This window comes from Hippichthys cyanospilos, chromosome 5 (assembly GCF_059441005.1).
Source record: "Hippichthys cyanospilos isolate Australia breed blue-spotted pipefish chromosome 5, RoL_Hcya_1.0, whole genome shotgun sequence".
Taxonomy (NCBI): Eukaryota; Metazoa; Chordata; class Actinopteri; order Syngnathiformes; family Syngnathidae; genus Hippichthys; species Hippichthys cyanospilos.
This window is the reverse complement of record NC_142373.1, coordinates 16,136,239-16,160,296: the sequence shown is the minus strand read 5'-3', so window position 1 is coordinate 16,160,296 and position 24,058 is coordinate 16,136,239. Positions and strand designations below refer to the sequence as shown.

Sequence of the window (24,058 nt, the reverse complement as noted above, 5' to 3'; positions counted from 1 at the left end):
CATGTATATATATATATATATATATATATATATATATATATATATATATATATATATATATATATATATATATATATATATTAGGCCAATTATGACATTTATGCAGGGGCGAAAAAAGCCAATTATTACATTTATGCAGCAGGGAGAAAAAAAATTCTCAAGTCATATTTCTTTGGAACTTGTGACTATTATGCCTTTTTTTTCTCCCTAATTTGCCATCGCTTGTATGCAAATGGGCTGTGTTTTTGTTTGAATGGCTTCTTTGCTGTGGATTTAAAACACTGCTGTCAAATTCCACAAGGAAAAAAAAAAAAACAACGCACACATGAAAATGACATTTAAGGGTTTTTAATGAACAAAAGCAACTCCCACAGATGTCTGCCCGAATGTGTGTGCGTAATATACACAGTATATAGAAAAAGCTTTTTGGATCATTTCCTTTCCGAGTAGGAAAACGATTTTCAGGAATGTTTTGGCGTCCGGCTTCTCGCGCGTCATTGCGACGTCGGCTCTCAGGTGGTGAAAAGGTCACCTCAGCGGTCCAGCGAGCGTTTCTGGATGGCTTCGGCCACCACGGTGCGCAGGAGGGCGATGACGGAACGCGGGTCGTCACTGCCGATCACGGCGCTGCCCGACACGATCATGTTGGCGCCGGCCTGCGAGCGGCGGCGCGCCGTTAAGATTCGGGATTCTTGGGGTCGGGGGTGCGCTCGCTCACCTCGGCACACTTGTAAATGGAGTCGGGGCCGACGCCGCCGTCGACCTCGATGTCCAGCGAGGGGAATTGACGCCTCAGCGTGCTCACCTGTGCATACGCATTTTTTTCCCCCAAATGGTGAGACAATAACTGTATGTTTTTTTTCTGTGTTGCTGAAGTTACCTTGGGCATCATGTCCTCCATAAACTTCTGTCCTCCAAAGCCAGGTTCAACGGTCATGACCAGAGCCATGTCAATCTGGTTGGCCCACGGCGCCAGCATTTCAACAGTAGTACCAGGCTTTATGGCTAAACCCACCTACACATAGTCACCAACACATATTAATTTTTTGATTTTTTGTCCTAGCTTTGCCACATTGTTGCCTCTCACCTTCATGCCACTCTCACGGATGAGTTTGATGAGGTTGCCAGGGTTGCTAGTGGCCTCCAGATGGAAGGTGTACTGGTTAGCTCCTGCAGCAGCCATAGACATCACCCACTGCTCAGGTCTTGAGACCATCATGTGCATGTCTGCACACAATTAGGATCATGCGCTTACAAGATGAATGAACGATGAGAGTTAAAAGATTTAAAGGGATAATCTGCTTATTCGGACATTTTAGCGGTAAAAAATGTTATTGTCTATGATTAATTTGACGACTAAATTTACTTGGATGCGCAATTAAAAATACAAACAAAATCAACACGCATTTGCTGCGTGGTGACGACTGAAATTTATCACGTGACCAACAGGCGAGCCGTCATGAGTTGCTACACAAGTCTTGAGCACAGTAAGTGGAAAAATCTTTTATAAGGTATTCCGTTCATTACAAACAAAACTTTTTACTTCTCCTTTTCAAATATTCTTACCAAAGAAAGGGTCTTTGCCGACTGATTTTCGCAAGCATTTCACCATGGGGTGCCCAAACGTTATGTTGGGGACAAAATGCCTGCAAAAAAGAGAAGTTAAAAAGACAATTAAAAAGGAAACAAAGACTAAACAAATAAACGTGAGGATTATTTTTTATTGAGAAAAACATTTCTTTAAAAAAACATTAATTTGTTGGATGTTGCTCACAAGAGGCGAGTTCACTTTTTATTTCGCATCTGTTGCCCTCGTGCAATGGACTTCGGGTTAGCTGTTAGCATGCTAGCCAAACTGGAAGTAAACAAGTAAAAAAGCTGACCCGTCCATGACGTCGAGGTGCAAATAGTCTGCGCCACACTCCATCATTCGCACACACTCGCTGCCCAGACATGACAGATCGCTGCTGAGGATGGACGGCCCGATTTTAGCACTGTACGACATGATAACACTAAGCGTCACCGATCACAGGCTCACACGCTGGTGAGTTGAAAAGATTTGCTCGCACACGATCAAAAGCTACTTCCGGTTGTGCCCTTTTAATACGTTTGTAGTTTATTTTTTGCCCCAAGATTTTCCATTTTTTTAAATAATTGTCAATGAAATAATTACCTTGTATGTTTTTAAAAGTTATATTATTTCATATGTAGAAAATGAAAACAAATATGTCGCGCAGAAAGACTTTTATTTTTACTTTACAAAGCAAATGCTCCCAAAGCAGGAAATGCAAGTTAGTGTCAATGGGTAACTTGAGAAACCAAAACAGAACCCGGCCACAGTGCTTTACTTCCGTCTTCAAAATAAGATAGTAACAGTTTCTTGACGCTTGAGGGCGCATTATTCCTGAGGAAAAATATAAATAGACCTCATGCATGGTCAGTGTCATGTTTATAGTAGCCTTTGAATCTACATTTATTTGTTTATTTATTCGTTTTTAAGGTCAGATCAAACCATCATTCGTAAAGCGATGCCATACCAGTTCGAGACAGATTATTCATGGTCTAATCAAAAATTATAGTACACTTTCCACACTCTATTATTTGTGTTGTTATAATTATTATTTGTTTTTGTAGGGGCCAGCTAATGTGCATGAAAACAGGCACTCCATGACAACAAACAAATCAAATTTGCCATAATATGTTCCCTTCTGGTCTTATCTGCATCAGAAATAACTGTTATTTCAAATAGGCATGGATTGATTTAATTAATCCCCTTCTAGAGAAAGACTCCACTAGCTTTTTCTCTTTTTTGAAGCATTTGAATTCATCTCCAAAACACATGTTGTCTGTTTTGATTCAGACAGAAAGCTGCTGAGCCTTTTCAGTTTTGTTTTGTTGTTGATTTATTTATTTTTTTAGAACGCCTTCATGCTCTTTCCCATGCTGGATAAACACAATGTGACATTTATGAGTTTTACCCGCCTTTTGCATTACCGCCGCAGTGGTGGGAAACACACGGTGGCACGCGAGAGGGGATCTTTCAAACTGGGCGAGAGCAGAATTGGGATAGGTTGGCGACAACCAAGATGGGCCTCAAGAGTCATAAATAACCCGCATTGGGGAACTGTTGAGGGCGTTTTAAGCACAGGACAAACAAAGAAAAAAGCTTCCATGGAAGGTTTTACACTAGATGTTTGGAGATGTGGAAATTTTCCTCCGCCGGTGAAATCAGAGGTCACTAATGTTGAGCTTGACTCACCATCTCTATTCCGGTTCATCCTAAAGGTGTGTCTCGTTCGGTTCCTCTGCACCAAAGGGATTTCCAACAATGCATGATGCACATTAGAAATGAAGAATTTTAGACGGGCATATCATTCTGAACCATGTTTGTTGACTGAAAGCTAGTTTTTATTTCTCAAGATGCTGCACCTCGCCTGAAGACCTCGAGTAGCCTGTGTCCCAATACTTTTGCCCATTCGTCTATTTTCCGCAACACTTTTCTGGTCACATTGAAAGAAAAATCAAATAAACAGCGCCAATCAGCTGAGTAGTCCCAAAAAATGCATCGGATTGCATGTAAGCATTGCAAGCCTTTTATCTAATCTTAACACATTCCTCACCTTTTACACACAATATCCGCAATCTAATTCAAACTTTTTCCTTTGCCTTTAACTCATTCACTCCCAAAGACGCATTTTGTTTATCTTTTTTTCAAGCATTTTCAGGTTTTGGCTAAAGGAGCATCCTAAAATGCCTGCTACTAATTTAAGTACTACTAATGATTTAAGTAATCAATTACTTTATGACTAATGTACTTAAAGTAACTGATTACCTATAGTGTTAAATACTTGATTACTAAAGTAATCAATTACTATTGATTGATTTTTACGACTAAAAAAATATATCTCTTTGAGTTCATCTTATATTCGCACTTTCTTTCCTTTTTATCCCCTTTCTATTATTATGATTATTGTTACTGTCTGTATTATTATTATTATTTTTATTATTATTATTATTATTATCATCATCATCATAATAAGGAAGGAGGTTAGAGCAGGACACAAAGCGGCGCTTTCAGGATGCGGACAGCCTATTTTTTATTGCTCATTGTTAAATGCGATTTCCTGCGGAGACTGTACGCTCAACATTGAAAAAATACACAGACGCAAAATGTGATTGAAAGTTTAAACACATGTAATAAACTTGAAAGTGCGCAATATGCACACACGCATAATTCACATTGCCATTGGTGTGATTTACAAGGTTAGCGTTGTGAAATGAGATGTTGACTTTGTAATAAAAAAAAAATGCAGGAGAATTAAGAGGTCAGGCGGGCTCGGTGCAAATGGAAGATCGGAATTTATTTGCTTCATTAAGGTGCGCAGGAGTTTGAATGTTAGGTGTAAATTCTCCTTTTCACGCCTTGTGAAATATATAGACGCTCGGATTGATCCTAATGAGCCGACGGATGAAAGATTTCTCGTTAAATGTGTGCCTGCTACTCGGTCATCTGAACAGGTCGTTTCTTTGAGTTCTTTTCAATGAGTCATACCCTAGCAGATGAGTATTTTTTTCCACTTTTTTTTTTTGGTTAAATATATATTATTTGATGGAGTAAGACATATTGTGGCAGCCCAATGAAACTCTTGCTTATATGTTTTTGAAACACTTCTCTGAGGAGTTCTTTGTCCACGAGTTGCTATCGAAAATTCGAGTTCTTGAGTTGCTAACAGGAGTTAGCTAGCTTGCTAGCTAACTCGTAAATCAAGGCAAAGAAATCATCTTGAAAACAAGAATTTCACTGCTATTGTTACTGTCTCATAACTGGCTAGCTGTGTTGACTGCTAATTTCACAAAAAGAAGCAGTTTGTCTAATACAGTAAAGAACAAGTCTGTAAAAATTTAACACTTGCGTACTATGAAATAACTGGATAAACTAGATAAAAAGAATAAAAAAAATCAGTGTTGAGCAACTTAAAGTTACAGGTTTCTGAGAGATTTCTTTGTCTTGAGTTGCTAACAGAAAAGTTTGCTTGCTAGCTAACACAAAATGGTGTTAGCAAATCAAGGGATCATCTTAAAAACAAATTGCTCTCAGCTAATTATTATTAGTATTATTATTATCTGGCTGGCTAGCTATGGTGATAACCTCACAAAAAGAAGCAGCTTAGCATACAAAGGTAAGAAAACATCTTTAAAAATGTAAAGTTGCATATTATAAAGAAAATGGACAAAATAGAAGTTAAAAACAATAAATCAGCGTGGAGCAACCTAAAAAAGTAAACCAGTTTACAATTTTTGAGACATGGATCATTTCTTTGTCTTGAGTTGCTAGCAGAAATTAGCTTGCTAGCTAACTTAAAATTTGTCAGTAAATCAAGGCAAAGAAATTACATAAAAAACAAGTTGCTCACAACTAATTATTATTATTATTGTTATTTTTATTAATATTTACTGGCTAGCTATGGTGACGGCTAAACCTCACAAAAAGAAGCAGTTTGGTATACATGGTATAGAACAGGTCTAAAAATGTAACACTTCTGTATTATGACTATAACAGGACAAAATAGAAGTTATAAAAATGAATTAGTGGTGAGTAACTTAAAAGAGTAACCCAGTTTACCGGTTTTTGAGAAATGAACGATTTTTTTTTTTTTTTTTTGCTAACAAAAATCCAGAGTTCTTGAGTTTAAATTAGCATTAGCTAGCTAGCTAACTCTAACTTTTGTAAACAAATCAAGACAAATAAATAATCCGAGCAGCATTTGTATCTCAAAAACTTATACCATCGTCAAACATCATTCTTTGCAACATGAAAGACGATTTGAAATAGGAGTCTTCACAATGAGGTCGCGAGAAATCTAAACTTATATTACAAAATATTTTGACGAGCGGAAAAATCGCGCGAGATATTTTTGACGCTTTTCTTTGCAATTCTGCAATGAGCAATTCTTTTTTTCATGCATAAAAAACCTTGTGTGGTTTACCACGATCAGGGGACAGAAAAATAGGACAGTAAGAGCAAGTACTTTAATTTCCCTGCTATGTGACCCTCCATTTTTTTTATAATGTCGCTTTTCCTTCTATAGAAGTAAATGAGTGGTCAATCGATGGCAGGCTGAGTTCCTTCTCAAAAAAAAAAACGTCAAGCAATCAATTGCAGCTTCGCTGATTCCACGGAGGAAGGAATTCCTTTGTACGGCAAGCGCGCATTTGACCCGTCACCTTCGCAGTAGAAGGACAGGACACCGTTGTTTTCTCCTTCCTGCAACGGGCGATTATGAAGAGTTTGGTCCGGTTCCAACTCGGGACGCATTATCTTGACGAGTGTTTTCACCTGTTTCCTGCCTCCGAGCCAAAGCTCGGTGCTTGTGATGCTCGCAACGTGTGTCCTTGCAGCGTTGAACTTCCTGGCTCTTAGATGTCACATACTTGAATGGGGAACGATGGGAAAAGGTGTGTGTGTGTGTGTGCGTGTGTGTGTGCGCAATGTGGAGACTCCTTCGGGATGCGTTTGAGTCACGGCAAATGTTCAAGACGATTACGTTTGAAAAATGACAGGTGGGAATCAGAAATGAAAATAATGAACGTGGATCAGTGTCCTTCACCCTTGTATGACTTTTGACTTGGAGCCTTCTGCCTCAGGTTGCCATGGAAACCGCAGATTGGGCGTGGATTGCATTTTTTTTTTCCATGACTGTCTGGTTTACTTCATTTAGGTTCGAGCGGAAAGGACATCACCGGTAGAGCTCTTGCTATTGAATATTTTTTAGAATCCATTATTCCATCGATTATTCCATCGATGAATCGAAGAAGATCGTAAGTTGTATAAGAGTGTATGAAAAACATTTTTAGATTCCTGTAAATTTGGTACTATACATTTCAAATTTTCTGATGAATATAAATTGTTGAATTGATGATTTCTTCGATTAACGGAATAAAATTGTAAGCTGTATGAATGAATGTATTTTTTTTCATATTTTTTGCTTCAATTCAATCACCGCTTTTGGTGTGCGTGCCTCTGTCGTAATGAGTAACAAATTGCAGAAGATAATAACTAAATGCTCGTCAGTATTTTATGTTAAGTGTTAAATGTTAAGTCTACATGTGTTGCTCCACCATTTGTGCACGGAATATAATATCGTTTATTCCACAATACAGGTTTTTTTTTACCTTTTTCTGCGGTCAATGTGGTGACTTTTTCTTTACTACTTTTTCTTGCTCCTTATGCTTTTACTTGTCTTTGTCACGACAGTGACCACAGCGCACTTCAGGGGCCGCCAAACAACGAGGATTTCCTGCAAAAGGCCTCAAGGGGCCCATTTCAGCCTTTCTGGCTCATTATTTATCAGGAGGAGAACACTTGAGTCACCGGAGAGGGCGGAGCCACGAAAACACGCCACCCGTGACGTTCCCAAGTCGGCGTGCTGGCGGGTTGCGTGTCTGGAGGTAAACGCGGCCCGCCGTTTCAGGTGATTTCATTCCTGAGCTAAGCTTCATTTCTCGACTTCATAACAATTGAAATCCGCGCAGATTAGACTTTTAATATTTTGTTGATGCAAAGGAGATTGCAGGATGAAAAGAAAAAACAAGCCGATTTAATATTTTCCTCACAACGTGCACATTCTCGGAGACTGCAGGGGCTCGGTTTAGGAAAACAGCGAGCTCAGCTCTATGAAATTATTATTACGGGTCAGATGGAGACATGTTTTCATCTACTTTATTTATGGCTCCCTTATATTTATATTTTTAAACCTGTGTGGTATTTCTGCTTGTTTTTGAATATTTCATAACCTACGAAACTATTGCACATGCTATAAATATATTTGACCAAGAGCAAAAAAAAAGGCAATGTATGTTTATGGACGCAGACCTTCTCAAATAGAGCACGATGGGGGGGGTTATAGGGAAAAGTTTTTGAAGTTTAATTGCAATAAAAAAGTGTTGGCATTTTGTTTTCCAGGCACTGTAATGATTTTTTTCAGTTTTAGACTAACCTGTAACCTATGTAAACACCGTGGTGAAATTGGTGAAAAGATTTCCGTATATTGCTTTATTCTTTTGTTAATATTAAAAGAATAGTGTTTTAGGTATGCTTATACCATTTTTGACAATCTTATTTTCTTATTTATGGTCAGCTCAGTGAGTGGGGGGGCGAAAGGTTTTCTTTTTCCTCGTGGGGGCTTTGAAAAATCTTGCAAGAAAAAGGATTGCAAGATAACTGCTTTTTAGGCGTACTCTGGGTTCCTTTCATGTTCCAAAGACATGCATGATAGGTCAACTGAAGACTCCAAATTGTCTGTGGGTTTGAGCGTTTTTTTTTTTGTTTTTGTTTTTTTTCTCCATTTATACCCTGTGATTGGCTGGCAAAAAGTTCAGGAAGTACCCCTCCAGGCCCCCTCTTTTTTACAATTAGACATAAATTTTGCGGTCCCACACCATTTTTTTTTGTTTTTGGTCCAACAGGGCCCAGCTCATGGAAGCACCATCATTTTCAGTGTTTCCTGAGAAAATATCACAATAAAATTTGACGACATCCTCCACATTGCTCGTCTTTATACAGGCAGAAAACGGCTCCTCTGATATCATCCCTTCACCTTCCCTTGTAAAAATATGACTTTATTCTCATGATATTATGACTCAGGTCTGGAAATGTGAAACATTTTATCTGGACAATATCAAAAATGGTTCTCAAAATAGGGAGGTTTCATTCAAAATATAGGACTTTTTATTTTGAAAATGATGAAATTTGGCAAATATTTTTTTATAATATTCTACAAATTTGACTTAGATTTGCTACATATACCAATCGGATAATGAATACTTTTTTCTTACAATTTTGCTAAAATAAAAATCGTCTAGAAAAAAATCTGAAAAATAAATGACTTGATTTTCAAGATATGATCACAGTTCAGAAAATATATTTTTTTTTAGTCTTGGAATTATCATAAAGGTCTTTCAAAATATGTAGCTTTAACCCCCCCCCCAAAAAAAATGACAGTTCATCTAAAAAAAAGATCAAATCTGGCTAAACATTGTTTTGTAAAACAAAAAAAAAATACAATCTTTCACCTTTTAAATTACAAAGATTCTTAGAATTTAAATCTTGAACACAAAAACAGATCTATTTTTTCATTAACCTAAAATGACTAATACATGACTAATTTAAAATATATTTTTCTTGAGAGTAAGTAGAAATAAATCGTGAATTAGAATATATATATATATATATATATATATATATATATATATATATATATATATATATATATATATATATATACACACATATCTGAAATGTACAATTTTGATCTCACAAAATATTATGTTGGTATTTTTAGTATGTAACATCCTAATTCCAAAACTTTAAAGCATGTACTTTTTTTTCTGAAAAAATATTCATTGTCGACTACTTTTTCTGACTTTAATACACTTTTCTTTAAAAGATACAACACTATCCTCATGACATTCTTTCATGTAAAAAATATACAGCTCTTCCTTTTGAAATTCTGAAATGAAACAATGTAAAAAAACAAATGGCTTTCCAAAACGTGTGAATATTCTTCTGAAAAACATGATTGTGTTCACATAGTCACAGTTTTACTCTCAGACTAACTGTATGTTTTTTTTTTTTTTTAAGTTTAGCTTTCCTACTACTAAATCAAACCTGCAGCTCCCAATCGATTGGGAGATATGTAACAAACTAAAAAAAAAAAAATAATAATACTATCATTGGGTGAATATGCAGTTTGAATATGGTGTTTGAACAGTGCTTCCCATCACTGTGTGCGGCATTATCGTGCCACAGTGCTGCAGGAAGTGACCAATTTTTACTTAAGTCGACCACAAACAATCATTTCTGATAAATAATACATGCTTTTCTGACTATAACGGCGACATATATTGACAAGCAGAAGAGGTCAATTAACCTCCTTTTTGTTTGCCTGTGTGAGAAGCTTTTTTTAAGTGAAATATGTGCCTTGGCTCAACGAAGATTGGGAATCGGTTTTAGACAACAATGAATAACACTTTTTTTTTTTTCATTGGAAATCAAGTTCTGCAAAATACCACAGAGGACTTTGAATCAAGTGTGCCGGAGAGGGAATTATTCAAACTGAATGGTGACTTTGTGGGGACAATTTATCACGCGTGCTAAGACATTCTTCATGCAAAATCTATTAGGCACTAAAAGAAATAAAACGGGAATAATATATTTCGCCCGAGCATGTGGTCCAAGGTCGCCTCTTGACCCCGTCTGCTGTTTCCAACAGCTGTCGGACCCACTGCGGAGAGCGCTAAAAGTGCAGAGGAGGATCAGCAAATTCCCTCAACTCCTCAAACGGAGTGAAAAGCAGTTATGGATTTCACTTGCCGCATAAATGCATATCTGAAAATTGGAATCCACTCTCATGCGGAAAAACATGAATGTCAACTCCAGGCTTGGAGGAAAAAAAAAATGACACAGTAACTCTTGTTGACATTTTGTCCTTACGTCTGCGGGGTTAAAGGACCTCCTGATGAGAGTCGACAAGAGCGTTTCTCCAGGAAGGAAGGGAGTATGCGAAACCTTACCGCCGTGCAGTGAATGATGCAAAAGCTGATTTTATCTGGCAACGGAGAAGCTTGTCAAGGCGCTGACGAACGGCGGTGAAAATTATTTATGCTGTTAAGTATACCAATCTGTTCGAAAAATCTAAATCAATCATGTCTTGCCTTCAACTCGCTGTTCCGAATCATTAGAGAAGCGGCACGTCAACCAAGACTCCGTCGCATATTCAAATAAACATTTTACTGCTAGCAGAGTAAAAATAAACATACTCTACTGGATATTAGCTGGAACCCAAGCTAAAACTCAAGATTCAAGAAATTACGCTGAGCGAATGATGCCAAAACAGCTGTCATGCAAATTGATGGCGATAACCAAAATAATATCAATAATAATCAATAATAATGTGAAAACAGGGTACAGGGTTCCCTTGATTATCGTGGGGTTACGTTCTCAAAAGTACCAAGTGACCGTAATCGACCCTATCTAGTAAATAGTGCTCAGCAAAACCTTGCTTTTTACTTGTAGCGTGACAGATGTGAATTTTGGTGTATGCAAGTTTCTGTAAATGCCTTTTGAAAGAATGACTAGAGGTTGTAAACTATATGAAACACAATGATGCGCCCTAGTGGATGTGATTGCTTACTGCCAGGGGAACGCGTTCAACCAGTGCTTCTAAATTATATTTTGTAAAGCCCCACCTAGAAAAGAGAACATCTTTTGGGCCACCCACCACTCACTACGCCGACTATTATTAAGATGGTTATTTATAAAGTTTTATAACTATACCAAAAACTATCTTTTTTTTTATATTAACAAACAGAAAAAAGCAAGATAAATGGACTTTTTCCAGCATTTTCATGGGTTACAGGTTAGTCTAATACAAAAAACGAGCATCAAAGTTACGTATTAAAAAAGGTCAATCCTTATTTTATTACAATTACACTTTACATGGCAAAAACAAAGCCTTTTTCCTGAGGTCGTCTGCGCCCAGAGCCCCCACCCTCCCAATGTACAGCTTACATGTGTTGCATGCACACTAGGCATTGTGATGTGTGTTTAGTGTGTTTAGGTTTAGCTTTGACTCTTGTTTTAGAATTGCTCTTGTTTACTTGGGCACTTTTTTTCAGGGGGACTTTGGCGACAGAAGCCAAGACCAAAGCGTCATTAACACTTGCCCGACGGACCGACGATTAAGGTTTGAGTAAACTTCCAAAAATGACACAGAAAATGCCACCCTCTGGTTGTTAGTACTGTATTTTCAAGCCAAACTATTCATGTGCTGTTGCTTGACATTTCTGAAAGACACCCATTCTGACCTTGGGTCGCACTACTGGCAATTAACCTCCCACAGAGAATGGGCGGAAGTCAGAGCAGTGGAGTGATGGGTTACAGCCCTCTCGAGATGAGTGGACCTAGCGGACTGCACTCCCAGTTTTTATTGCGGGGCACCAAGCTTTAAGTGTTTTCGTTTAGCCTTTAGTATCCCTTTGAGGCATTTTCCAACTCTTTTATTCCTTCGTTTCTGCAGGTTGGCAGTGTAAAAAGGCTAATATTGACTTTGCAGATGCTTTTTTTGTTTAGCACTTGAGGCTTTAGTGGACGTTGGCCTCTTTTGAGCGGCCCAGCAGTGGATCCTGGCAGACGGCCCGGTTTGCGTCAACGGACATAGAGCTCATCACATAGACAAGGCGGGGAGTGGAAAAGGTTATCCGACGCAGAGATGCTGTATATTTTGGGGTCAAAGTGCATGCTTAGCCCAATGCTGTGAAATGATGATGTCATGCATCACGCTATCTGTGAAAGGCAAATAAAAGACATCTCGGGGATTAATCCCGCTTCTCACTTGGCCTCTTTCCGCAGTGGAGAGGAAAGTACAAAAGGGAGGGGAAGAATATGGATCGCCATCGAAAATCCTCACCAACACCCAACTAATCTCTCTTTAAGAAATACAAAAGCGTTGCTTCCCAGGCTGGGTGTTTCCTAACCGGCTTACGTCAGGTCAGCGCCGGAGCTTGTTGGCGGTTCATCAGGGTGTCGTTTTTATGCCTGCACTCATTGGTTACCAAAAAGAGATACAATGAACGCGTGATGCAGAAAATCTTGATGAATTGCTCTCATTCGCCCGCCAAGTGTTCGGGTGGACGGATACAATTCTCATCCGTCTTAACTTGGCCGCAAATGCTGCAAAAAGAGCGGGCGACCCCGCAGTGTCCTGAGGTGAAAACATTTGCCAACTAGACCAAGGAAAGCTCATTAATTAGCAGATTATAGCTGGCCTATTTCATCGGTACAAAAACACCGCAATTCACATAGCAAAGCGGACACGAACAATGATTTCACTGTCGTCAATGCAACCATCCTAGCAACCTGTCTCACAGGCCAAAGAAAGAATTCAGAAATATTTGGATTTTTATTGAACGTATTGAACTTGAAAAGTTTTTTTCATTTGTTTATAATAACAATAATATAACATTATGCCTTTTTTATTTGCACTGATGTGACTGATTGTATAACGTCATTTTGCATGGGGTGCACATTTTTTGTGGGTTACTCAAGACACAATAATTGATTCGCACATCTTTCATCCTGTCTTCCTCAAAATTATTTTCTTTTATATTAGTCCATCAGTTATGGTTTGCCAAGTTCATTCGGGATCCAATTTAAATTTGTTCAAGGCCTGGAGTTTGTCTTGCCACCTAGCATGATGGCGATTAACCATTGCTTCTCAACTAGCTTGCATACCTTGTCAAGTTGTACGAGATCTGCGCAATTCGTACAAGTGGAAACACTTTTTTAAGCATGTACGCCTTACCTCGCGATTTGTTTAGCCGGGCATTTTTCGATGTATGCAGGTATAACTGATTATGTTAGCCCTCACAAAATAAAAGCCTGATAATAAAATACTTGTTAAGAAAATACATTAGCTGTAAATACTAAACCCATCAGCACAACTCAAAAACATGTCAAAAGATCAAATCCTTGTAAATTAATTTGGTGTTATATTTTTTTTAATCATTGAAAATTATCAACGTATATATCTGAAATCTTGTTTTGAAAAGCTGGTAGCAGGTAACACTTTGGACACTTGACCACAAATGCGAACGTGCATTTTTCTATGTATGCAAGTATAACTCTGATTACGTTAGCCCTAACAAAATAAAAGTATTTAAATAAAATACGTATTAAAAAAAATACATTAGTTGTAAATACTAAACCGATCAGCACAACTCAAACACATGTCAAAAGATCAAAATCTTACAAATTAATTTGGTGTTATAATTTTTTAATAATTTAAAATGATTAAAGTATATATCTGAACTCTTGTTTTGAAAGGCTGGTAGGGAGGTAACACCTGTGACGCTTGACCACTAATCGCACTTGACTTTTTCTTTCTTGTCTTGTTGAAGAAAACCAGTTGAGCAGTTAGAGGGAGAACATTTTCTGGAAAATATTGTTCTAAACTATGAAGGTTTGTCCTCATTTGTTTGGTGCTGAAAAGTAATTTAATTACAATACAGCAGTTCAAAAAAAAAAAAAAATCGCTCAGTGGAGTACTGAAGTGCGATAACCTCAACCTGACATTACCTATACTTGGAAGTCAGGAATAATTTTGGACCATTCCTCTTTACCAAAAAATGTTTTGGCTCAGCAATATTCTTGGGATGCCTGGAGTGAGTCGCTCTCTTGAGGTCATGTCACAGCATGGCCGGGGTGATGATTTGCATTCCCCATCTTCTATTTTGCTTGCGTCAACTGGCAGGCAGTTGGTTTTAAGTTCTCTTGAAAAATACCCTGATAGACTTTGGAGTTAAAGTGGCCAAGAAGTCCCAAAACCACGATGCTTTAACAGTTGGGATAAGGTTTACTGTAGATTTCGTTTTGCCACACATAGCACTGTGTTCCTTTGAAACAACTCAACTTTGGTTTCATCTGTCCACTCATTAGTTTGCAATGACACTGTGTAACATCCAGGAAGGATTTTGCAAACTTCAAACATGTCGCAATGTGTTTTGTAAAGACAGTTAATAAAGTACAGATCTACAGTAAATGCAGTCTAGGGGCACACTACGGGAGATACAAAATCGGTGTGGAATTCATAAAGTACAGCGCTAAATAATGAGTAAGATTCTCTTAAAGGGGCAATCTCATGATATTTTAAACCCTCCATCATGAAATATACACATATAAATTATAATCGGCACATTGGCAATTTAATTATGAGTTTTATGGGTTTTCTAACTGTGAGGTGAAAGGTCTTGTTTACTGAAGCCGCACCTCTCACCGTTTGGCTGCCTCAACCCTTTCATCCATCCATCAGCCATATATATATATATATATATATATATATATATATATATATATATATATATATATATATATATATATATATATATATATATATATATATATATATATATATATATATATATGCATATGCTAGAGCCTACACCAGCTGAGTGAATGAAGGGGCAAAAACAGGCGTTTTACAGAAATCAAAATGCAAAACAGTGTCAAGAGGCCACACTCACTAAGAATTGTAAAATCGCTCCTCCTCAACTCCCGAAACAAAACAAAACTAAAAGATGTGGATAAGGTTGGCGTGTATTTACTCTTGCACAGGTGGAAGTAGGGCTTGCTATGTATATCAGGCCTCACACAAGTCACGTTCATCTGCTTGGGCGGGGCAGGTGCTGAATGTGCAGAATAGGCAAGGAATGGTGAAGGGAAATAACACTTCCAGGTGAGAAATCAACATTTTAACATGGTTAAAATCTCGACATCGCGACATTAACTGATCACGATCTAGATACAGGATCTATCTAAAAGTTTTAAAAGACAGGCTCGCTGTGGGATTGAGATATGATAGCTACCTAGCATGCTACACTATCGATAAATAAATCAAATGTATTTATAAAACAAGCGTTTAAAAACAACAGCTGCAGAACAAAATGTTGTACAAGATGAACTTAATGTGATTACACAAAACATGAGGAACAAAATCATCTATAAATAAATAAAAGCGCACAGAAAAAAAAAACATCTCATGCAAGGTTCAAAGCCAAAGAATAACAATGTGAAATTTTAATGAGGGAGTCTGGTATTAATAAAGAACATATTTACGGACGGAGGTATCCATCAATCTCGTGAATAAGTTAGCTAAAACTTGGGTGCAGCTTCATAACAACAGATTGTTTTTGAAGTCGTGTATTTCCAAAGGCATTTGCATCTGGCCTGTTTAGTAACACGTGTCACGCATCATCGGCAGAACATGGATCTCCTCCGTCTCCGCTGCGTCTGCACCTCACCCATAACGAGAGCATAATCAGGAGCACAACACGATCTGGCATGACGCGCGCTAAAGTCTTTTGACGGTCACCAAATTGTACTCGCGCATTCTTGCACTATTGAGACACTGACGGATCCCCGGCAGGAATTCCCCTTCCTTCACTCACTGTCTGTTTTCTTGGGGAGGTGAGGAGAAGTTCAACAACGTCACGGAGAATTGTGTTCATTATTTCATTAGGGTAATTATTTCATACAGGATTAACGATTTTAAATGTGTAAAGACTGTTTGCAGAAACGTAATTGTAATTTCATTTTTTTAAGGCGGCGCCTTTGCGCTCTTTGTTAATATAACAAATGCCAGATGGGAAAAGGAATTTATTTGCCGTTCAAGCCAAGTTATCGTCAGTTTGTTTTTGTTTCCAGGTGGATTTACAGATTATAGTGGCATTTTTATGAGAAATATGAATAATGGTGTGGCACCTACCACGTACCAGGGAAAGTATAGTGCCGCCCAACACTGTATGGCTTGACAACAATTTACTTATCATTTTTCTTAAGATAAAAGAGAACAAAGGTATGCACAATGAATAATAATAAATAATATTGAATTCCATATTAAACGTTACTACTGCAATATATTCCCTCGGTTATTGCGGCTTTATTGCGGATTTTCACTTATGACTATAAATTTTTCTAATGGAAGTTTATGTTCCTATTTTTCCTGCAATTTTTCCTTCCTTTTGCATCAGACCAGCAAAGTTTCATTTATTAAAAAAAAATAATAATCAATTTCTACTACATGGATTTTCATTTATGACTTACTGCAGGTTTCCTTTGGTATTTTTCATGACTTTTTTGGACATTTTTACACCTTCCAAGGCAAACCAAAGATAAAATTAGGTATTGTGCATGATTTTATGTTTTAAAAAATGAAACAACCTAAAAGAATGGGGAACCAAAAAAAAAAAAAAAAAATCTACCTTGCGGATTTCAGTTATAGCGGGTATTTTGAGGAATGTAACCCTTGCGACAAGGGAAAAACTGTTTACATAGCTAAAAGACAGCACTGAACATAACGCAACTAGCCTCCATTTTAAAATAGAATTTGGTTGATTACTTAATTCATTTCACTCTTGTTGGATGCGCAATTGTGCGAGACCTCACTGTCGGTAGAACATTTCAAAAGACACATTTGTATCGTACGATACAGTTTTGTCCTAAACAATACCAGCGAGTTTTTAAGATATAGATTTGGGCGGAATCCAAAAAGTTAGTGATGTCAGGGGAGTGCAGGTGCGGGGGTCACAGGGGTGTCCCTCCTGCTTTTCATCATCAGTCATTTCTGAGGCGCACATCACGTCCAGATGTTCCTGCACGTAAGGGCGCATATCATACTATCTACCTTTCTTCTGCTGTTCTGGTATAGGGTTCACCGTCAGTTAGCTGGACCTCAACGCACCATTCAGATTTATAAATATACATTCTCCATATGAAGTCCTCGGCAAGGCCGCCATGTTATGACTCTCCGTCTGAAAATCAGCCTTGACCTCCACGCCTGTTGAGTTATTCGAGCACTTCTAACTTTTACAAGTCGTCCCAGCAGAGCAAGGCACTAAGGCCGGTCTACCACGTAAACACAACAAAAACATCAAGTCGTGTGACCCTGATGCCGGAGGGACGAAAAGACAAGTTTGTACAGAGCTGCTGAGCCGCTATTTTACTTGGCGAGTCCCGCATGTCGAATCTGAGTTAGCGGTTATGACACAACGACCAAATACTGAAACCCAAACTGCTGTCCTCCTTATCCTAATTAACCATTTATACAAAACAGGGAAAAGGAGGCTAAAAAGGTGACAAAGTCTTCTTACGTCACCTGTGTCCTCACTCTTCCTCTCTTTTCCTGGACCAACCTCCACCACTCAAGCTTCTCCTCCACCTTTTTCCCCCCACTCTCGCTACTAAGCAGCATTACTTATAAGCAATTCCAGTCGAGGATTAATTGCATATTTTATTTTCAGTGAACTTGTTGTGTCTCAGTTTTTATACTATTAAATACAGCGGGCCCCCGTGTTACGAACTTAATCCGTTCAGCGGCAAGGCTCGTAACTCGAATTCGCCGTATGACGGGCAATCCAAACCTATGTTAATTAGTGAATGCGTGCAACGCATGCAAAAACCTTTAAAACGACTTTATACACAGTAAAAATTAGTAATAATCTACTGTACAGTTAAATTAAATAATAAAAATACAAAGGAAAAATGACATTTACCTTTGGGGCGTCGTGCCTTGAGCTGGTGGTGGGTGACGGCGGAGGGGAGCAGAGACCAACCCGCAGAATTTTTTTTTTTTTTCTTAAACGAGAACATATCACCGGCGATTTCCTTCTCTTTAATCCGTAAAAGAAGAAGCCTTTCCATTTTGTTGTTGACCGAGGTCTGTCCCCTGGCAAGGAAAGTCTTGCCCTTAGAAGATTGCCAAGCGGTTACGGCCATACTCACGAGCAAGGTTAACCATGCGTGCGCCTCCTTCGTATTTTTTTTTTTTTTTATCTCCTGCTTGGTTTCTATTGTCATCATCCTCTTACTTCTTCCTTTACCGCCACTAGCAATTTTAGAAGCCATGTCTAACAGATAAAGTTTGCAAAGTCTTCACAACACACCGACCAGCTCGTGCCATCAAACTAGATGAGGGCGTTCGGCCAATAGCATATCAGCATTTCTGTGACTGACGTGACGCCGGCCAATAGCATATCCGCATCTCCGTGACTGTGACCGTGACTGTGACCTTCATCGACCAATAGCCTATCGGCATCTCCGTGACTGAGACCGTGACCGTGACCTTAATCGACCAATAGCATATCGGCATTTCCGTGACATGTGAGAAAAGTTGTTTTTGTTGACGCAGCAAAGCGAAAAAAATAGTGCCGATACATTGACCGGCATGTTGGATGGTTCGTAAGACGAAAGGTTTGTGCGTAAGAGGGGGACAAAAAAACGCCGCGGTCCACGTCGTAAGATGAAAAGTACGTAAGACAGGGGGTTCGTTAACCGGGTGCTCACTGTATTCCCCTGGGCCCAGAGAATAGGTTTAATACAATTAAACTTCAGGTGAAATACATTATGATATGCTTTGCTTTGCTAAGCTATGCAAAACTAAGCAACACAAGATTAGGCTGAAGTATTTTTTACAGGAAATTTCCAATGCTATGACTTCAAAGAATGTTAACGTTAGAAGTTCGACTGTGCAGTACTGTAGTTTTCGTCTAGGTGTTTTTTTGTGTGTCTCCCCATCTTTTTCATATAAAATAACCGCAGTGAAATGGCATTTACAACAATATGAAAAGAATAAGAATTTACAGTGATGTTCACACTGTTACACACGTAGTATATCATGAGTCCTTTTCTTTAGGGCTCTTTTACAAATCAGCCAAAGGGGTTGCGTGGAAACACCAAACCTGATTAATTATTCACCTAAATGAGGCCTCCTGAAGATTTTACAGTGCGGTTTGAGAAGATCTGAAACTACCTTGTCACCCGCTGACATCGCATGCACGGCACTTGCACGCATCGCCCCGACACGCGCGGTGTGAACGCTTCCACGGAAAACCTTGTGGACACCATCTGCGCCACACAAGTCTTGAATCACGAACGAAGAATTTGCAAGAAAATCTTGAGGTGAGATCTGCGTTTGCATTTACTAGGCCACCTACTCAGCTCTATTTATACCAATGTAATCCTCATTGTGGGAACAGGCTTGGAGCAAAGTAGAGGGAGATTTTTATTAAGAAGTTGGATTAAAAGTGAAAAATAATTAAACGGTGTGCAGACTATGCAAAACGGAACCTGCTCTTTCCTGTGAGTGACTTTAATGCTGCTATTCATGTCAGCAAGTTTTCCACCAGTTGTGGAAAGTAAAGAAGGAAAGATTACCGTATTTTCCGCACTATAAGGCGCGCCCTCAATGACATATTTTAAAACTTTTTCCATATATAAGGCGCACCGGATTATAAAGCGCACCCTCAATTAATTACATATTTTAAAACGTTTTCAGTCACAATATAGTAATACTCAAAGTAATAACAATAATAACTCAAATAATAACTCAAAACTCTCAATAGCATAATAACTCAATGTCAATATGACCAACCTTGTTCAACAACAAACACACAAAAAACAGATAAAGCTTACTTATTCCCCATCTACGAATCCCAATCTCAATATTGATCCATATACAAGGCGCACCAGATTATAAGGCGCACCATCAGCTTTTCTTTAAAAAAAAATAAGGCTTTTAGGTGTGCCTTATAGTGCAGAAAATATTGGTAGTTTTGGAATTTACAGTGGTCTCCATTTTTTGCGGTAAATATGTATCGGAAAACCCATTCGATAAGTGAATTCCACAAAGTATGATCCTCTTCTTCGATGGACAATATACATACATTAATAAAGCGTATGAAATGTGTTAAATGAAACCATCGCTTACTTTCTTGGAAATGCCCAGTGATCTCCTAACCGTAGTTCAGAGGCCGAACAGGCACGCGTCCCTTTTTGGGCACAAGCTTTATTTTCTTTTACAACACGCAGTACATCAGAACGCGGGGATCAGATGCTAACTTTACCCGCAGCCTCGAGTACTACCCCCATATTCACCCCACCTATTCCCCACAATGCAGTGCCTGTTTTCTTCATCTCACAGTCATTTCCTCATGCATCAGCTCACACTGCACCCCCCTTCCCTATATACTGTTCTGTATATGTCTCTCACGGCCACAAGCGCACTGTTTGAAAAGAGTCGTGAAAAGTTGTTGCTAAATCACCCTTATATAGTGCTATGACTATGTCCATGTAGAACGATGAGTGGTTTCGTTTTAAACTAAAAGGCCTTTGCGGCTGAACAAGATCGAGTATTAACAGGCTGTTAGACTTCTTCAGACTCCATGTTAAGCCTGAATATGGGAGTGTTATTTTCAAGACATTAGGTAGGTGCGTAAAGTGATGGGGGGGAAGAACCTGCAAAAAGTGAAGTGGTGAAGGAACACTAGTTTTCATTGGCTATTTTGTTTCTTAGTCAAATCACTGTAACAGTTAATGAAAAAGGGAATGATTTTTGGTGGACTTTTTGGTTATCAAAATGTGTTTTGTATAAACATTCACCTTTACTTGCACTTGAGTACGTTTCAGAAGAAAAATACAGGCGGCAAACCCATTGTGTGTTTGAACATACTTGGCCAGTGAAGGTTCTGAAAAGGAGCTGACTACGTACATCTATGTTTACCTGAATATTTTTAATTCACACAAGTACCATATCTGTAAATCTACTTAGGTCCAGAGTGTGACTCCTTTTTTCACCTTTAGTTTCCACCTTCTCAAATCACAGTGTTCGCCTTTGCGGCCTGGTGTGGATCAGGCTCGCTGTATGTGGGTGTCCCAGTTATGGACCCCCGCACCCTTTTAGTGGGCCTAGGTGATGGATGACGACTGGAAGCCGTAGAGCTGTAGTTTACTCTGTTGGAGCAGCTACCATACTGTTAGCGATGATGGATGTTTGAGAGTGTGTGTGTGAAGATAACGTCTGGAGAGAATGAGTGACGGCTTGCCTGTGTGCGCCGCGTTCCAGATGTTAATCCGGCGTTATTGATTACAAGGTGACTGGCTAGTGGGGGCGGGTTATTTAATACTGTAGCAAAAAAGAGGTGAAGCGCGCACCGACACACATAGCCTAACTTAAATGTGTGTTTGTTCGACCCCCACCCCGCTCGTCTAAAATTACAGGAGCATGCACCAAGTCTAAGGTCAGGATGGAGAGCCTAGTTCAGGTTGCAGCCTTTCGCTGTGCCGCTTCGACCTCAATGAAAATAATCATCCATCAGTCTACAGGTAAGAGAAACACATTGTGAGGCCGCCAACAAAAGAGGATTCAGGGGAAAAACGGGACAATATTTCAAGATTACTCACGGATGAGGCTGAAAATGTTTACATTTTTGAGAGTAGGGGTTCACATTTCATTTGCAAAGCCACTTCACGATTTGAAGTCGGGGATTTAAAATGATTCTCGTTGCCCTTGTGAGGATTAACCTCAGTATTGAAGTAGACTTCAATGTCTGAGAGGAGCAATTTTAAGTGGCGCTTAAATTAATTAACTTTCAAAGTCATTTTTTTTCTGGTCCACTATCACACATAGACCTCAAGAACACTGCTGCGCTGACCTTTGACCTTTGACCAGAGTATAATTAGCAAGCTTACCATTGAGCATTTAAAGAGAGGCTCTCACTTTCACACCAAGTTAAGTGGAATTTAGAAATTCATCTGATAGATTCCCCATAACCAACTAAAGAGAAAATAATCATGATCATTTATAATAGAATTTCTTCTACATTTTATTGCCTTGCAGATCTGATATTTTGAGGTGTTAGAATCTTAACTAGCATCTGTGGCAGCTTTTATGCAGTTAATAAATGTTTTACCAGCGAAATGTTGGCAGCACAGGGGCTTCTAAACTCACTATAACCCGAAAAAGCTCATATTCGGGTTTTTAAAAACCCGAATATGATCCCTGAGTTGACCCTGTTCTGACCCAAATATGTGGTCTTGTAAACACATTTTTTTGACATTGTTTTTTGTCCTAGCGCATGCACTAATTGCAAAGAAAATAGGTCTTTTCAATACAGAAGTATTTAAATATGCGCCGTGATGCTGTTTAAGCGTCAGTTTAGGGAGCAAGAGGAATAAAAAAGGTGGTAGGCAGGATTAATACCACCAATATTACTTGCTTGGTATTGATTTCTCTGGGCATTAAACAAACACGGGAAAATACAAACACTACAAAGAGCCACACTTTGGGAGCGAGCAGGAAATCGATTAAGTACTTTGTTATCATGGTGAGTTGTCATGAATTTAATGTGTTTTACTGAAAGTAGAAATTATGAAGCTGAAATCGTGTCTATTTGCTTCATAGTGTTAGAAATAAATTGTTGATTAATCGGGGCTAACAAAACATAATCACCTAGCTATGTAAACAGATATGTTTGGTTATGGGCCTATGGGAGGGCACCACTTGGTGAAAACACAAATTTTACTGGGAAGCAGGAAGAGGATGAAAAATTGAGTATGGTGCAACTGGGTGAAAAGAAACGTATCCTGGGGTGGAGCATTGACGGAAAGTTCTACTTGGTGAAAGACATTTTCTTGTTGTTTCCCGTCGTATCAGTGAACAGAAATGATAGGACTCTCTGTGTTTTGATTTTTTCCGAATTTCTTTTGCATTTATCTCAAAACGGAGCTATGGAGTTCAAAAATTTGTAGAAAAAAGTGAAACGAGATTTCAACCACAGGTTTCCGGCACATTGGATCTCTTCGTACACCAAAAAAAGTACCTAAAAAAAAAACGAAAAACCAAACTTTTAGAAGGAAGTTCCTTTCTAAACAGTCACTGTGAGTAGTGCAAATCTGGGAAAGGGGTAAGAAGTCCGATATTGAGTTTACTCGCCCTTCATGTGAAAAGAAATAGCGATGGTCTATCAAGTCTTATATATCACACTCGTTTCTGGCACCGATGTCATCAATCAACAATTGAACGGATGGCGGGCTGCCAAGTTGCTTTTTGAAAGTATGCCCTCTGTCAAAGGTGAATAAATGCCGGTCAACCGTGAAATCTCTTTTGAAGGCTTTTTGTGTCAAAGAAAGTATGAACCGGCCCTCAACCAGGGTGCAGTCCAGCTATCACACAAATTCAGCCGTGACAGACAAAAGCAGCAGGATACGCAGTATAGAAAATGTATAAATGAACCGCAGCCATTGTTTTATTTTGTCTCGCTATTGCCGCCGCATGGGGAAAAGGGTCACTCTTAGGACAATAAAGTTCTTAATCTTGATTTTGAAACGCAAACATCTGAACCGAAATCTGACTTGCGTTTCCATCTTAGGGTACATGCGTCATCGCAGCGTGAAACGACGTAAACCGCCGAGGCGGTAAACAAAGAAGAAGAATGCAACAATAAAGGATAACATTAGCGATAGACAACTCTCTACGTATTGGCCAGACACAGAATTGTATAGTCTCACTCAAATGATATAGCCTGGTTGAGATTAGTACTCTGATGGCGAGGATACCAAAGTGGATACGTTATTTTGGTAGCTGTGCAAAAATTGATGCGGTTCGGGGACCTCAGCCTATTCCTTCAGGTCAGAGGGGCTGCGATGACAACGACTGTCAATCAATCACAG

General features: G+C 38.8%; 1 protein-coding gene and 1 long non-coding RNA gene across 4 annotated transcripts; one reads left to right on the top strand and one right to left on the bottom strand.

Moving 5' to 3' along the window:
* Window positions 1-332: 332 nt before the first annotated feature.
* rpe (ribulose-5-phosphate-3-epimerase) lies at window positions 333-2,062 on the bottom strand. The gene is made up of 6 exons (XM_088415424.1): window positions 1,884-2,062; window positions 1,567-1,646; window positions 1,088-1,227; window positions 881-1,015; window positions 719-805; window positions 333-656 (listed from the first exon to the last, which is right to left on the bottom strand). Exons 1-6 carry the CDS (start codon window positions 2,003-2,005, stop codon window positions 534-536), a joined length of 687 nt encoding a protein of 228 aa, XP_088271550.1. The 5' UTR covers window positions 2,006-2,062; the 3' UTR covers window positions 333-533.
* On the top strand, window positions 1,446-23,872 carry LOC148423769 (uncharacterized). 3 transcript variants are annotated; one of them, XR_015865657.1, is made up of 5 exons: window positions 1,446-1,487; window positions 7,256-7,449; window positions 11,677-11,744; window positions 21,608-21,712; window positions 23,758-23,872. It is a non-coding gene; the product is annotated as an uncharacterized LOC148423769 (long non-coding RNA). The 3 variants fall into 3 exon arrangements; XR_015865658.1 differs by having other exon boundaries at window positions 7,256-7,472; XR_015865659.1 differs by lacking the exons at window positions 21,608-21,712; window positions 23,758-23,872 and adding an exon at window positions 12,131-12,250 and having other exon boundaries at window positions 7,256-7,472.
* Window positions 23,873-24,058: the final 186 nt, after the last annotated feature.

Coding starts and splice junctions, on each gene's coding strand:
- rpe (XM_088415424.1), bottom strand. CDS start 2,005: ATGTCGTACAGTGCTAAAATCGGGCCGTCCATCCTCAGCAGCGATCTG. Junction 1,647..1,883: donor CACCTCGACGTCATGGACGG/GTCAGCTTTTTT, acceptor TCTTTTTTGCAG/GCATTTTGTCCCCAACATAA. Junction 1,228..1,566: donor CGGCAAAGACCCTTTCTTTG/GTAAGAATATTT, acceptor AATTGTGTGCAG/ACATGCACATGATGGTCTCA.